At 41.9% G+C, this 17,696-nt stretch overlaps 1 protein-coding gene across 3 annotated transcripts in view; it reads left to right on the top strand.

Moving 5' to 3' along the window:
- The window catches only part of CD244 (CD244 molecule), a 37,293-nt gene continuing 19,597 nt past the window's right edge, over positions 1-17,696 (top strand). Inside the window, exon 1 of one of the 3 annotated variants that reach the window (XM_043451561.1) lies at positions 1-316. In XM_043451561.1, the coding sequence (XP_043307496.1) occupies positions 256-316 (61 nt within the window). In that variant the 5' untranslated portion in view covers positions 1-255. Of the gene's footprint in view, positions 317-369; positions 558-1,349; positions 1,818-17,696 lie in introns of those variants that run through there. The other 2 variants (XM_043451566.1, XM_043451573.1) reach the window with 2 other exon arrangements.

The raw sequence follows: 17,696 nt of genomic DNA on the forward strand, positions 1-17,696 counted from the left end.
GCGAACTTCGCAAGTTTAGCTTGTGGGAACTGTCAGACCAGGTCCAGGGACTGGGGCTTCCTCAACAACCTTGCAAGCGTTCAGCTGATGAGAACATCCTCAAGCTGAGGAAACTGTGGCTGAAGCCCGACAGAGTTCTTCTCCCTGTCAACCTTCTGCTGATAGGTGGCTGCTGAGCTTGTGTAGGGCAGAGTATCTGGTGGGAGAGAAGCTGGTTTGACCCCTCTGTCAGCGTCTTACACCTGTTCTGTGGGGATGCTGGGGCAAGTGCTCGGCCTCACACTCCTCCTGCTCATCAAGGGACATCAGGGCCAAGGTAAGGAGGCCCAGCCTGGTAGGGGTGGGCCAGCATGGACCAGGTGCTTTGGCCTTCAGGGAAATCAGGATGTGAGCCTCTGGATTGTGCAGCTTACTGGTCACCTGGACCTGTGACTCAGAGCAGCTCCCTGCAGCTCTGGGCAGGCTGGGTCAGACAGCAAAGGCTGGCAGTGGGTTGGGAGGTCCTCAAGAAGCGTGCATCTGGACATGCCATCAGCAAACCAGGCCACCTTGGCAAGGTGAGTCCTTCCAACCGGCTTCAGCTTTCCTTTCTGTCTGGGGGGAGAGAGTGTCCTCCCTGCTGGCTGTAAGAATGAAATATCCTCTCATTTGGTGCAGTTGCCAAAAGAGAGAAGCAGCGGCCATGAAGTTGGCTTTCTCAAAGGAAGTCGGGTGGTTCTGGAGCTCAGAGACTGACAGATTATTTTCTGAGGCAGGAAAGTTGAGCCCTGGCAAGCGATAGGGAGTGTGGAGTTCGGGGAGGGGGATAGGAGGCGTGAGACGAAGGCCCGAACAGAGGCTTTACTTGCAAGGGCTGGTCCCTCGCCATCAACTCTGTCAGCAGCCCAGAGGCCAAGGGAGCCGGAGAATTATTAGGGAAATGTCGGCTGGGGGCTTGCCTAGTGGTTCAGATGGTAAAGAATCTGCCCACAGTGAGGGAGCCGGCCGTTCGATTCCTGGGTTGGGAAGATCCTCCAGAGAAGGGAATACCTACTCCAGTATTCTTGCCTGCGGAGTTTCGTGCACAGAGGAGCCTGGCAGGCAGAAGTCCATGGGATGACCAAGAGTTGAACATGACTGGGCGACTAGCACTTTCACTTTGGCTGGGGGCAAGGGGCGGGGAAGGGAAGAGGAGACATATTAGGAAGTTCCATAGCAAACTGAAAACTCTCCACTGGGTCCTGAGCCAACAAGTGAGGGGGCAAGGAATCTCAGTGAGGGGTGCTCCCCCTTTCTGTACAACCTTGTCTAGGGTGCTCTGAAACTTGGAGCCTGCATTTTAAGTGGGTAACTCTTTGCGGGGCATGGTGAATGGAGGTGGAGTGAGAGAAAGGCACACTTGGTTGCAAAGGGAGGAAACGGAGGCACAGGGAAGTGTTTGTTTAGGGCCCGTTACAAGCCGTCCCTGGGTACCCAGTTCAATCACTGAGCCCCTGGCACTCAGACATCCTTCAGGAAGACACATTCTAGGCTCCGGCATTTGTATGAGTACAGGTGGAGTAGGGCAGGGTGTGATGAGGAACAGGGAGCAGAGAGAGAAGTCTGGAGCCTGGGACTCATGGGCTGGGGGGATCCAAAGATGCAGGATCCCAGGCAAGAAAGCTAGATTAGAACCTTGAAAGCCAAGGTAGGACCCACAGGGTTTGATGCCTGGCTGTGGGAGTGCAGGGACAGAAGGTCGGGCTGACTCTGAGATCATGAGCTGACGTGATGCTCCCTCCATCCTTGTGGCAGTCTCTGGGCATGGCCATGCCAAATCCATTGCAGGGGGAAGCCAGGTGAGTGATTCTTTGAGCACCAGAAGGGATGGACTTGGGCCTTAGGAACTTTTCTCTCTTCTTGCTATACACTGTGCCTGTGGGGCTGGCCTTGTGTAAGTTGACGGAAACTGCTATAGTTATTTGTTTCAATTTTTAAACTTCTTAGTTTAAAATAATTTTGACATTTCAGGGAAGTTGCAAGAATAGTAGTACAAAGAATTCTTATATTTCTTTCACCTAGATTCACCAGTTGTTAACATTTTATCACATTTGGTTTATTTCTCCTTCTCTCCAAATATATGCATGTGTGAATAGCTGTATAATAATTATTATTATTTTTGTGGAATATTCAAGGGTAAATTGCAGACATCACCCCCTTTTACTCTTAACTATTTTAGCACACATCTTCTAAAAACAAGAATGTCTCTCTATCATGATATCAGCACAGTTATAAAATTTAGTAAATTTAACATCAATACAATCAAATATATAATGCATATTTAAATATTACCAAATGTTCCCCCAGTGCTGTGTGCTTGCTTTCTAAGTCGCTTAAGTCATGTCCAACTCAGTGTGACCCTATAGACTTAGCCCATTGGGTTCCTCTGTCCATGAGATTCTCCAGGCAAGAATACTGGAGTGGTTTGCCATGCCCTCCTCCAGGGGATCTTTCCAACCTAGGGATTGAACCCACGTCTCCTAGTCTCCTGTATTGGCAGGCAGGTTCTTTACTATCAGAACCACCTGGGAAGCCCCAGATGTGCTATATGACACTTTTTTTCCCATCCAGAATCCAACCAGGATCATGTATTGCATTCTGTTATTATGTCTGTTTTTTAAATTATTTATTTATTTGGCTGTATCGGGTCTTACTTGTGGTGCAAAGGATCTTCTTCGCTTCACGTGGATCTTTCATTGCAGCGCACGAACTAAACTCTCTACTAACAGTTGTGTCTCTCGGGCTTCAGTACCTGAGACATGCAGGCTTAGTTGCTCCAAGGTATGTGGCATCTTAGTTCCTCAACCAAGGATCACACCTGCATCACCTGCATTGCAAGGCAGATTCTTAACCACTGGACCAGGGAAGTTACAGTTGCTGTGTCTTTTTGGTCATCTTTAATCTACAGTCATTCCCTAAACTTTCTTCATATTTTATAACATCAACATTTTTGGAGTACAAGTCAGTTGTTTTCTAGAGAGTTCTACAATCTGAGTTTGTCTGATGTTTTGTCATAAGATTCAGATCATGCGTTTTTGGCAGGAATACCACAAAAGTGATGACATGTCTTTTTCAGTGCATCCAATCTGGAGACACAATGAGAGTGAAACATTTTTTTCTAAAACTTGGTTTACTGAAGAATTCAATATGCATCACATATGTGTAAGAAGTTCATATTATGCTTTTCAAAAGTCTTCCAAAGCTTTCTCACTTCTCATAGAGTAAAAGCCATACATGTCACAATGGTCCAAGTGATCCAGCCTCCCTGACCATTACCCCTTCTTCTCTGCTCTTCTCACTGCATTTCAGTCATGCTGACCTGATGGCCCTCACACTTGTTTCACTGGGGGCTTTGCACTGTTTTCTACTTGGAATGCTGCCTCCTCCTTATTTTCTGTGAGGCTTGCTTCCTTATTCTGCTCGGGTACTACCTCTGCAATGATATCTTTCCCACTAAAAATAGCCCCTCCAACTTGCAACTCCTTGTCTCCCTCTCGGCTTATTTTTCTCTGTATGCTCGTCTCCATTTTACATACTATATGTTTATTTTTGTTTTATTTTCTGTCTCCTAGTTTCCACTTCACCTTATTAGAATGTAAGATCCATGAAGGCAGGGCTTTTGTTTTTGTTCACTCCTGTATCTCCAGCATCTTGAGCAGTATCTGGCACAAGTATATCCTCAATAAATATTTATTGAATGAGTGAATACTTTAAGTAATCCATAGAATAAAGTGAATTTATCGGCCTACCAGAAAGTTTCATTGGGAAAACTGATTTAAAGTATGTACTATCTCTGTGGCCTTGAGGAAGTTAACCAATCTCTTGTTTCTTAATTTTTCACTCAAAACATGAAATCAATGGTGATGCCTACTTCCTAGGGGATGTGTGAGGATTAGATGAGATTAGATTAGATATAAAGATGAGATATAGTATATAAAGAACTCCAAACTGAACGTTCATGTTATTCAGCTCTTTGAAAGCAGGGCATATATTTCACTTAGTTTTGTAGTCAGAGTGAAGAAGAGAGAGATTATTGGTAATCCTTTGTTGAACTCTAATTAATTGAATCGAAAGTAAGTTAGAGAATGTTGAGATAAGATGATAAAGTTTTAAGTGTGACCCTTTTCTGAGGGTTTCTCGTTGTCATAACCAAGATCTTAGGGAGATTTCAACATTTTTTCTTTTACTATTGGTAAATGAAAATGTTTTTGACAAAGGTCTTTGAATTAGATGGATAGATTGATATTGCACAGTCTTAAAAGAACTTTTATGTTTTATTTTATTAAAACAAGTATTTATTAAAGCTGATTTTGAGTTTTCATCGAAAAAACACACAGATAAGCAGTGCACAGGCATTTGTTATTAAAAAAATGACTAATACATTTATTTCTCATAGAGTCCTGTGTATGTAATCTCATATGCAGGTATGCCCTGTAAATTTGTGTTTTTATTCTCTTAAAGTTTCTGACAATTTATCAATTTTATATGCCTTCTAGGTGGCTACCATGTTGAATTTTTGGGGAAAATGTTTTAGCAGTTTGTGTCACTTGCTTCTCTTTTTGCTTTTATTTAAAAAAATTTTTTTTAAATTGGAGGACAGTTTCTTTATAATGTGTTAGTTTCTGCTGTACAACAACTTGAATCAGTTATAAGCATACATATATAGATGTCAACATTTTTAACTTAAGGCAACATGTATTCAAGACATTGAAGCACATGATTACACTGTACTGTAAAATAGTCTGTTTTCACAATAGCATCTCCCTCTCTATTCCCATTCCTTGCCTGGATATGTTTTGAGTAGCTCTGCAGCAGGTGTTGGACTAGAAACTGAGGATTCAGATGTGAATAAGTACACAACTCCTTCGTTCACAGAGCCTACACCATTTACATCAATTAACGTATAATTACAGCTGTGATTAGTGCACAACAAAGTGCTCAAAACATGTTAGTTGAGAAAATAAATGAATTATTTTCAGACATCTTAGAGGAAGATTGGGATTATTTTGGGGTCAGATGTGTTGGGGAGCAAGGATCTTCAAATCACCACTCGTAAGAGTGGACTTGAGCCCTACAGTTCACTTTGAACCCTAAGTTTAGATTTTGGCTATGCATTCTGAGGAAACTCTAAAGGACACACCAGAGACTGTCAATGCCCAGGGGCTGCAAGGTTTGGGGTGAGATGTGCTGGACAAAAAAATAAATAAATAAGGGCAGGGACAGCATCTTACAGACAGCTCTGAAGGCTGCAGACTCTTCCTTAGGTTGTGTTGAAACTTTCACTTCTCAGGTGGGAGTCACTGATTGCATATGCTTTGGCTGGGATCCAGGCAAGTTCTAAGAAGACTGGATTCGTTTTTGTCCATCTTTTCCTCTTTGTACTTCCCCTCAAACAAAGCATGAACAGTGAAGTTCCTGTGTACAGGAGAGAGATGAAGACTCAGGAAACTCAGGGCTGCAGCACTGCCATGGGGAGGCAGTTCTGTAGAAATATCTCCAGAGGTAGCTGGACCATTGTCTTCATGATATGTGTGCAGAGAAGCGCACAAAACTATAAACATACACTAATGAGTTATTATTAAGTGAATACACCCATGTATCTACCACATGCTCTCTCCCTTTGTTATCTCCTCTGTCTTCCACAAATATAGCTACTCTTTTGACTTCTTTTTTTTTCCATTTATTTTTATTTGTTGAAGGCTAATTACTTTATAGCTGTGGTACATATACACCATGGAACATTACTCAGCCATTAAAAAGAATTCATTTGAATCAGTTTTAATGAGATGGATGAAACTGGAGCCCATTATACAGAGTGAAGTAAGCCAGAAAGATAAAGACCAATACAGTATACTAACGCATATATATGGAATTTAGAAAGATGGTAATGATAACCCTATATGCAAAACAGAAAAAGAGACACAGATGTACAGAACAGACTTTTGGACTCTTTTGACTTCTAACATCATAGGTTAGTTTTGCCTGTATATAAATGCAATCATAATTATGTACTCTTGCATTTGTCTTCTTTTGCTCAATATCTGATGAGATTTATCTCTGTTTTCACTTGTAGCTGGTTGTTTTCATGGCTGTGTTCTCTTGTATGACTGTACAATAGTTTATTCATGTATTCTCCTATTGATGAACCTTTGGGTTGTTCCCAAAGATTTTCCCTATTATAATCACACTGCTATGAGCCATTTTTCTTTATTCTTTCTTTGGCTGTGCTGTGTGGAACTCAGGATCTTAGTTCTTGACCAGGGATCAAACTTGCACCTCCTGCAGTGGAAGTACAAAATCTAAACCACTGGACAGCCAGGGAAGTCCCCTATGGGCCTTTTTGTGCATGCATGTCTGTTGGGTGTATCTCTGAGGGTAGAATCCCTGGGTATGTATATATATATCTAGCAGATGCTGCCAAAGTCTTTTCCAAAGTGGCTGAACCAAGCTGTGTGTGAGAGTTCCAAGTAGCTTCAGGGTCACCGGCTTTGTGTTCTCAGACCTGCAAATGGGAAATGAAAGCGCAGGGCTGTGATGCCTGAAAGGTGAAAGTCAAAGCAAGGGGAACCACATATATGTGGCTTCCCTGGTATTTTGCACGAAATTCCTACAAAGAGTCAGTTCTGGGAACTGAATTTAATTAATTATTTAATCAACTGAACATTTCATTAAACCCTTCCTAAGTTCCAAGAACTATGTAAGATTTTGTAAAGAAAACAAAGATGAAATACAATTTGGTTCCATCCTTAAGAATCTTTCAGACAGAGGAAAATAGGCCTGTATAATATCAACTCTAAGGGAAGACAGAAAATGCTACGTGTCGCTGACAGGCAGATTAATCTCAGGCGCAAAGGGTGCAAAGAAGATGGAAATTCCTTCTAGGTAGGGACACTGGGGAAGTGGCCTTGAAGGATAAGCAAGAATTCAGGATGAGACTTCTCTGGTGGTCCTGTGGTTAAGAGTTTGCCTTGCAATGCAAGAGACACAAATTCGATTCCTGGTCCGGGAAGATCCCACATGACACAGAGCAACCAAGGTCCTGTGCCACAACTACTGAAGCCCGAACACCCAGAGCCCATGACCTGCAATAGAAGAAGCCACTGCAGTGAGAAGCCCGGATACTACAGCTAGAGGGTGGCTCACACTCACCACAACTAGAGAAAGCCTGAGCGTAGGAACAAAGACCCAGCACAAGGTCTTATATAATTATAAAAATTATATAATATTTATTATATTATTATAAATAATAATAATAAGAAGAAGAGTTCAGGAGAGAGAACTAAGGTGGAAGTACAAGCTAGGCAGAGGGAAGAGCCAAAACAGAAGTAGGGAAAACACAGATTTGAAGAAGGAAACATGAGAAGCGAACACACGTTTATCTTGGAGAAAGACAGTATTACAAATGGGATGATTCAGTTAACTGATACAAAGAGTGGGACCTAGGCTAGTAAATTTGACAGGGGGTAGGGTGGTGGGGGGAGTTGCTTTATCTGAGAGGAGCAGTCAGTAGGAAGGTCCCAAGGGTTGAGGAAGGTCCCTAGGCTGAGAAGAAGAGAGGTGATAAAGTGGGTTGTGGACCTGGAGGATATTTTACGCGCTTTGTAATTTTGCCTTGACTAGAGCCAGATCTGCCGCAGCACTTTGGGGGAACTCACTGAGCTTTATCCACTCAGTCCACATCAGGAACCCCTTCTACTGCCTCACCCCAAGCCTGGTGTCATAACCCAGAACTGAGAAAACCTCAACATCCTTTGCTGGCAAGGGGAAGTTATGCTTTTCTGAAAGTTGTATTTTCTCTCTCCAGCCCCCTCTCCCAGTGCTCAGGCCTCACCCTTCCTCCCACCTCACCTTCCTCAGATCAGCACGTCCACATCAGAGGAAGCTGAGCTGACTGTGGACACTGCCTGGCTCTGGAGGCAGCGGCTCCACCCTCCCTCTGCAGAATTGTTTCACCCCTTTCTTTCTTAACCACCGGAAAAGGGGCCTCGAAGTTGCTGAGAGCTAACAGCGGAGGCGGCAGCAGCCCTGGGGCCTCCTCTGACCACCGGAACCTGCTGCGGCCTCTCCACTTTGAACACCCCCCCACTTGTCGCGGCCACCTCTACCTCTCACCAAGCATGTGAGAACTTCTGTTGAGTTACCTTTCCACATTGGCATTTATTGTCTCTCTCTTTGGCACGTAACGGCCCTCAGGGACAGGGATGAGATCTTTCTGCATCAGTTACACGCCCACTCACCTTTTTGCTATATTCATCCCACGCAACCTCACCCCATCTGCCTCCCTGTCCAGCCCTGCCTCACCCTGAAGTATCTTCCTTTCCCCCACACTGGGCTGTTGAGGACTGCAGAAGAATATTCAACAACAAAGAGCAAATACAGACTGAGAGTCTTCAATTTCAGCTGGGTCCACAGGTGTCCTGGGAATCCTTGTTTCTGATCTACAGCTTTACCCATTCTCCAAAGGGGTGATTCCAAACCTTCACTGTCTGTTCAAGATCCTATTCCATCACCACAGCCTCTATTGGCCTACACCCTCCTTCTCCAAGGAAATGGAGATCCCAGTTAGGGATTCTGCCAACCCCATCAACAATCCCTTAATGTCAACTGACCTCACCTTATCTCCCTTAAGCGACCACACTCGCCTCTGCTCCGTGTTAGGGAGATCTCCTCCTGTCCTTGGCCAGTCTTTGTGCTCTGAATATCATGGCTTCTTCCGGGAGGCCATGCAGGACCTGCCTAGGCCATGATATCTCTGATCTTTCTTCAACTGCTCCTTTTCTGTTGGTTCTCCACTCTTCGTTCATTATCCTGCCATTTGAAAATCTATGTTGGAATACCACCCAGTTTTCCTCTTCGGTGTTTTTCTTTCCCAAGTGTCGCTTTTACTACTCATACGGAACACTTTCCTTCTGGTACCTCTGGTCACTGAATGTGTATGTGTTTTTTCCCCCACACCAAGGAATCTTCTGTGACACCAGCTGGGTGTCCTACAATTTAACTCAGTTCTGACACCATCTGCCCAGAGACAGAGTTAGAGTTCACAGGTTAAGGGCTGTGTTCCCACAAGATTACCTCCCCCTGATATTTCAGACAGCAGTCTCAAGCCCAGGTTGTAGATCAGAGGTTCCAGTGACCTCGTCCTCTGGTTCAATTAATTTGCTAGAGCAGTTCATAGAACTCAAGGAAACACATTTCCCAGTTTATTAAATAATATGAAAAAAGGTATAGATGAACAGCCAGATGAAGAGATACACAGGGCAAGGTCTGAAAGGGAGCTTCTGTTCCCTTGGAGCTGGGGTTCACCAAGCTGGAAGCTTCACTAAACTCATGCTATTGGGATTTTGTGAGGGCTTCCTCCCTTAGACGTGATCAGTTATTAACTATTAGCTCCTGTTAACTCCATTTCCATTCTTGGCCCCTCCTCTGAAGGATGGGGAATGTGGCTGAAAATTCCAAGCTTTTAATCATGGCTTGGCCTTTTTTTTTGGCTCAGCCCCTCCCACCTGAGTCCACCCTGAGCCACCTTTTAAAAATTTTAAAAAAAAATTGTTTATTTATCTTACTTTTTGGCTGCACTGGGTCTTCATTGCTACCTGCAGGCTTTTCTCTAGTTGTGGAGAGTGGAGGCTGCTCTCTATTGCAGTGCGAGGGCTTCTCATTGCAGTGCCTTCTCTTGTTGCAGAGCATGGGCCCTAGAGCGTGCGGGCCTCGGTAGTTGTTGCGCATGGCCTTAGTTGTCCTGCGGCATGTGAGATCTTACCCGAGTAGGGATTGAATCTGCGTCCACTGCATTGGCAGGTGGATTCTTAACCACTGGACCACCAGGGAAGTCCCCAGAGTCATTTTATTTTATTTTATTTTTTCCCCCAGAGTCATTTTAATAAAATAAAGGATGTTCCTGGTGCTCTTCTTACTAAGGAATTCACAAAGGTTTTAGGAGCCCTGTGTCAGGGATGGGGTCAAAGACTAAATACTAAAGCAAAAGATGCCTTTATCACTGGGAAATTACAAGGATCAGAAACTCTGTGCCAGGAACGGGGGGCGGGGGTGGAGAGAGACTTTTATGTATATAAAAATGACATATATATGTGTATATAAATATACATAATGTACATATGTGTATATTTCCATTACCTCATAAAAACCAAACCAACAAAGCAAAATAACACCTGATGTTCTTCCTGTGGTAGTTTCTTTCCTAGCTCCTTTTTATTTGGAGACAGACTCTTTGTAAGTGTACAAACTGATACGATTCACATGAAAGTAAAAGAAAATAGAACAATGTAATTTAAAAATGATCACAAAGGCAGCATAGCATCAGAAGTGTAGATCATACATTTGATTCCTTAAGTATTTAACAGTCTAGTCTATAGCTTAATCACCCTTTGTGTACTTCCTATTCAATTTTGTCACAATGAAGGAGAACTAGAATGAAGGCTCTATTTCCTTAATTTATTTCATTTTTTGACTTGCACACAGTGTCAAATGCATTTATTTATCTATTTTAAATTTATTTTATTCATTCATTTTTGGCGCGCTGGGTCTTCGTTGCTGCTGTGGGCTTTTTCTGGCTGTGCAGGGTGGGGGCTGTTCTCTGGTTTCGTATGCGGGCTTCTCACTGTGGTGTCTTCTCTCATTGCAGAGCGCAGGCTCTAGGGGCACAGGCTTCAGTAGCTGCAGAACGCCGGCTCAGTAGCTGCGACTTGCTGGCTCCAGGGCATGTGGGCTTCAGTGGTTGTGGCACAGGGCCTCAGCTGTGGCTCCTGGGCCCTAGAGACACAACCCTCTAAGATTTAACTCATGTTCTATCACTCCATTCTCCAAACCTGTTGGTGAGAGCTTCTGGACCATTCTTAGCAGACCTGTAAGTCAGAGACATGGATGTCCACAGATATGCTGCTGCTCTGCCTCTGATGCCCTATTCCATACACCTTTTGCTATCTCCCTGGCAGGTGTGGATGCCCCAGGCAACAGCTAGGTCATCTCCTCTGGTAAGCCATTCTTAATGCCCCAGGGAAAAATAATGCACACTTTCCTTATGCTTGTGTCACACCGTGGGCATACCCCCATAGCACAGCTCCCATCAAGTCTTTGGCTATTTTAGGTCTATATTCCTCTAGACTGTATGCATAGTAAAACAGAGATTGTAACTTTTCTTTTATGTCTTTGCCCAGTGCCCTTAATAATCCTATTCTCTAAAATAGGAGTGATATTGCAAATATCTACTTGCAGATATGATATGAGCAACAGTAATCATAACAGATGCCAGCTCTGAGCAACCTGGAGAGCTTTCTTTGGTGTGTTGGCTGAACTTCTTCCCAGGCTTTGGACCAGTAAGATGCCTTCATGCATACGCTAGTAACTGTGGCTCTTCACAGCTTCCATATTATCCTTACATGCTTCTGTTTTGGTCCTGTTCTCTTCTTACTATTTGGCTTTCATTCCTTATTTAAAATCATGCCCTGCCCTATAAATTTTGGTTTTGTATCAAGGACTTCTGGTACCCATCCTTGAGAGCCCTTAAACTTGTTTTTTTTTTTTTTTTTTTTTTTGGCTGCATCAGGTCTTAGTTGAGGTATGTGAGATCCTTCCTGTGGCTCCTGGGCTTCTCTAGTTGTGGCCCATGGGCTTAGTTGCTTCATGGCATGTGCAATCTTCGTTCCCCGAACAGGGATCAAACCCACATTCCCTGCACTGGAAGGCGAACTCTTAACCACTGGACCACCAGGAAAGTCCCAAACTTGGCTTTTATTAGTGCTCTTGGAGTTACCACCCATGGTACTCAAGAGCCATCTGCAGTCTGAATTATTTACTGCCTTGCGTGTGTCCTCAGTCGCTTCAGTCATGTCCAACTCTTTTCGACTCTCTGGACTGTAGCCTACCAGGTTCCTCTGTCCATGGGACTCTCCAGACAAGAATACTGGAGTGGGTTGCCATGCCCTCCTCCAGGGGATCTTCTCCACCCAGTGATCAAACCTGTGTCTCTTCTGTCTCCTGCATTGGCAGATGGATTCTTTATCACTAGCGCCAGCTAGGAAGTCCTTCCTTTAGCACTTGCTTGTGATGTACTGGGGGCATTTCCATCTTTCCCTGTACCATTCTATTCACAATTCTCCCCAACTCTACTTGCCTGGGCTAATCTCTTGGATGTAATTAAAAAAAAAATTGTCTCCTGCTTCCATAGTCTGTGAAGGTGATGTCCTGTTTCTAGAAAATTAAGACTTATGATATATATGTATTTCCATCTCTCTTAATTCTATCTCTAATATTCTGCCTAAGGGCTGCACCTTCTGCTTGATTCCCTGTCCCCAGAGGGCCCTTAAAGCTGTGGTTCCCCCTACTTGGAATGCTTTTTCTATAGCTCTCCTCCTGATTGAATTCTTCATATCTTTCATTTCTTAGCTCAAATGTCACTTTCTCTGGCCATGAATCTACCAGTCACTCTGTTACATTATCTTTTAAAACTACTTTCATGGCACTTATGCTTCTCTGAAAGGATCTTGTTTCATTTTTCTCTTATTTATGGTGCATAACCCAACTGAAGTGTAAGCTTCACGAGTGCAGGGGTCTTGTCTCTCTTGCTCACTTTTCTAGTTCAACTCCCTTGAACAGTGGTTCTCCGTTTTGCCCCCAAGGGACAATTGGAGATGTCTAAACATTTTGTTGTTGTTGTCATGACTGGGGCAGGGGTGCAGGCATCTAGAGGGCAGAGGCCAGGGGTGATATTGCATATCCTTATGATTCACAGGCCATCTCCCCTGTCCCCTGCAATGGGGAACTAACAGGCCCCAAAGATCGAGTGTTGAGATTAACATATCTTCCCTAGAACAATGTCTGACACATAGAGAATATTCAAAAATACTTGTTGAATACAGGAGTGAATAGTCTTCTCATTGCCTCAAAGGAGCCCACTGATTCTTATAGATATACCTGGAACATGGGTTTAGGACATCTTCATCAATCTGTAAATTTACCTAGCCTACTTTATAGTCTGTTTTACCTGTGAAAGTTTCTGATCCACTGATTTCTGGTTGTCATTTGAATTAAGTATCAAGAAGAATTTTCTAATAATTAGCTAAAAGGAAATTTAAAAATCTCCTATTTTTCCACTCTTGCTCTGGTAATGTTTCCGCAAGTGGCAATGTCACACTTTGCTCTTATCAAAGTACATATTACTTAGTTAAATGATCAAAACAGCTCTCTGAGGGGTAGTAACTACTCCTTTTTTATATTTTATCAAAATATAAGTTAGAGTAATATACAGAAAGTTTAAGCAAACAGCTTGATGAACTTTAAAAAATTTATATTACAATGTTATACTATTTTCTGCTGTGCAGTAAAGTGAATCAGCCATAAGGATATGTTTACCCCCCTTTTTAAATTTCCTTCCTCTTTGGTCACCACAGAGCACTAAGTGGAGCTCCCTGTGTGGTACAGCAGGCTCTCATTAGTTGTCTATTTTATACATAATATCAATAGTGTGTATATGTCAACCCTAATCTCCCAATTCATCCCTCCCTCCCTTTCCCCGCTTAGTGTCCATACATTCATTCTCTCCGTCTGTGTCTCTTTCTGCTTTGCAAATTGGTTCATCTGTGTAATTTTCCTAGATTTCATATATATGGGAAACGTGTTAGTATGTGTGTTAGTATATGATATTTGTTTTTTTCTTTCTAACTTACTAAACTCTGTTATGACAGTCTCTAGGTCCATCCACATCTGCACTGTCTGTCCAAATGGCACAGTTTCATTCCTTTTTATGGCTGAGTAATACTGCATTGTGTTTACATGTCTCATCCTCTTTTTTTTTTTCCATTTATTTTTATTAGTTGGAGGCTAATTACTTTACAATATTGTAGTGGTTTTTGTCATACATTGACATGAATCAGCCATGGATTTACATGTATTCCCCATCCTGATCCCCCCTCCCACATCCCTCTCTACCTGATCCCTCTGGGTCTTCCCAGTGCACCAGGCCTGAGCACTTGTCTCATGCATCCAACCTGGGCTGGTGATCTGTTTCATCCTAGATAATACACATGTTTCGATGCTATTCTCTCGAAACATCCCATCCTCGCCTTCTCCCACAGAGTCCAAAATTCTGTTCTGTACATCTGTGTCTCTTTTTCTATTTTTCATATAGGGTTATCATTACCATCTTTCTAAATTCCATATATATGTGTTAGTATACTGTATTGGTCTTTATCTTTCTGGCTTACTTCACTCTGTATGATGGGCTCCAGTTTCATCCATCTCATTAGAACTGATTCAAATGAATTCTTTTTAATGGCTGAGTAATATTCCATGGTGTATATGTACCACAGCTTCCTTATCCATTCGTCTGCTGATGGATGCCTCACCCTCTTTATCCATTCCTCTGTTGATGGACATTTAGTTTGCTTCCATATCCTGACTATTGTAAATAGTGCTTCATGGAAATCAAAACTGTAATCAGAAATCTTCCAGCAAACAAAAGCCCAGGACCACGTGGCTTCACAGCTGAATTCTACCAAAAATTTAGAGAAGAGCTAACACCTATCTTATGCAAACTCTTTCAGAAAATTGCAGAAGGTAAACTTCCAAACTCATTCTATGAGGCCACCATCACCCTAATTCCAAAACCAGACAAAGATGCCACAAAAGAAGAAAACTACAGGCCAATATCACTGATGAACATAGATGCAAAAATCCTTAAAAAAATTCTAGCAAACAGAATCCAACAACATATTAAAAAGATCATACATCATGGCCAAGTGGGTTTTATCCCAGGAATGCAAGGATTCTTTAATATCCACAAATCAATCAATGTAATACACCACAGTAACAAATTGAAAGATGAAAAACATGATTATCTCAATAGATGCAGAAAAAGCCTTTGACAAAATCCAACATCCATTTTTGATAAAAACTCTCCAGAAAGCAGGACTAGAAGGAACATACCTGAACATAATCAAAGATATATATGACAAACCCACAGCAAACACTATCCTCAATGGTGAAAAATTGAAAGCATTTCACCTAAAATCAGGAATAAGACAAGGGTGCCCACTCTCACCACTACTATTCAACATAGTTTTGGAAGTTTTGGCCACAGCAATCAGAGCAGAAAAAGAAGTAAAAGGAATCCAGATAGGAAAAGAAGAAGTGAAACTCACTGTTTGCAGATGACATGATCCTCTACATAGAAAACCCTAAAGACTCTACCAGAAAATTACTAGAGCTAATCAATGAATATAGTAAAGTTGCAGGATATAAAATTAACACACAGAAATCCCTTGCATTCCTATGCACTAACAAAGAGAAAACAGAAAGAGAAATTAAGGAAACAATACCAATCACCATTGCAACAAAAAGAATAAAATACTTAGGATATCTACCTAAAGAAACAAAAGACCTATACATAGAAAACTATAAAACACTGATGAAAGAAATAAAAGAGGACACAAATAGATGGAGAAATATACCGTGTTCATGGATTGGAAGAATCAATATTGTGAAAATCAGTATACTATCCAAAGCAATCTATAGATTCAATGCAATCCCTATCAAGCTACCAATGGTATTCTTCACAGAACTAGAACAAATAATTTCACAATTTGTATGGAAATACAAAAAACCTCGAATAGCCAAAGCAATCTTGAGAAAGAAGAATGGAACTGGAGGAATCAACCTGCCTGACTTCAGGCTCTACTACAAGCCACAGTCATCAAGACAGTATGGTACTGGCACAAAGACAGAAATATAGATCAATGGAACAAAATAGAAAGCCCAGAGAAAAATCCACATACCTATGGACACCTTATCTTCGACAAAGGAGGTGAGAATATACAATGGAAAAAAGACAATCTCTTTAACAAGTGATGCTGGGAAAACTGGTCAACCACTTGTCAAAGAATGAAACTAGAACACCTTCTAACACCATACACAAAAGTAAACTCAAAATGGATTAAAGATCTAAATGTAAGACCAGAAACTATAAAACTCCTAGAGGAGAACATAGACAAAACACTCTCTGACATAAATCACAGCAGGATCCTCTATGACCCTCCTCTCAGAATAATGGAAATGAAAGCAAAAATAAACAAATGGGACCTAATTAAACTTAAAAGCTTTTGCACAACAAAGGAAACTATAAGCAAGGTGAAAAGATAGCCTTCAGAATGGGAGAAAATAATAGCAAATGAAGCAACAAAAGATTAATCTCAAAGATATACAAGCAACTCCTGCAGCCCAATTCCAGAAAAATAAATGACCCAATCAAAAAATGGGCCAAGGAACTAAACGGACATTTCTCCAAAGAAGACATACAGATGACTAACAAACACATGAAAAGATGCTCAACATCACTCATTATCAGAGAAATGCAAATCAAAACCACAATGAGGTACCATTACATGCCAGTCAGAATGGCTGCTATCCAAAAGTCTACAAGCAATAAATGCTGGAGAGGGTGTGTAGAAAAGGGAACCCTCTTACACTGTTGGTGGGAATGCAAACTAGTACAGCCACTATGGAAAACAGTGTGGAGATTCCTTAAAAAACTGGAAATAGAACTGCCATATGACCCAGCAATCCCACTTCTGGGCATACACACTGAGGAAACCAGATCTGAAAGAGACACGTGCACCCCAATGTTCATGCAGCACTGTTTATAATAGCCAGGACATGGAAGCAACCTAGATGCCCATCAGCAGATGAATGGATAAGGAAGCTGTGGTACATACACACCATGGAATATTACTCAGCCATTAAAAAGAATACATTTGAATCAGTTCTAATGAGATGGATAAAAGTAGTGCCCATTATACAGAGTGAAGTAAGCCAGAAAGATAAATACCAATATAGTATACTAATGCATATATATGGAATTTAGAAAGATGGTAATGATAACCCTATATGCAAGGCAGAAAAAGAGACACAGATGTATAGAACAGACTTTTGGACTCTATGGGAGAAGGCGAAGGTGGGATGATCTGAGAGAACAGCATTGAAATATGTATATTATCAAGTGTGAAATAGATTGGCAGTCCAGGTTGGATGCATGAGACAAGTGCTCAGGGCTGGTGCACTGGGATGACCCAGAGGGATGGGATGGGGAGGGAGGTGGGAGGGGGGTTCAGGATGGGGACACACATGTAAATCCATGGCTGATTCATGTCAATGTATGGCAAAACCCACTACAATACTGTAAAGTAATTAGCCTCAAACTAATAAAAATAATTGGAAAAAATAGTGCTTCAATAACATTGGGTGCATGTATCTTTTGGAATTATGGTTTACTCAGGTATGTGCACAGAAATGGGATTGCTGGGTTATGTGGTAGCTCTATTAAGAACCTCCATGCCATTCTTCATAGTGGCTACACCAAACCACATTCCCACCAACAGTATAAGAGGATTCCTTCTTTTCCACATCCTCTCCAGCATTTATTATTTGTAGATATTTTGATGATGGCCATTCTGGTCAGTGTGAGGTGGTAACTCATTATAGTTTTGATTTGTGTTTCTCTAATAATTAATGATGTTGAGCATCTTTTCATGTGTTTATTGTCCATCTGTATGTTTTCTTTGGAGAAATGTCTATTTAGGTCTTCCACCCATTATTGATTACTGATTGGATTTTTAAAAAATATTAAACAGTGTTTTTATGGTTTGGATATTAATCCCTTGTCAGTTGCT

The sequence above is a fragment of the Cervus canadensis genome, chromosome 2 (genome assembly GCF_019320065.1).
Source record: "Cervus canadensis isolate Bull #8, Minnesota chromosome 2, ASM1932006v1, whole genome shotgun sequence".
NCBI classification, from domain to species: Eukaryota; Metazoa; Chordata; class Mammalia; order Artiodactyla; family Cervidae; genus Cervus; species Cervus canadensis.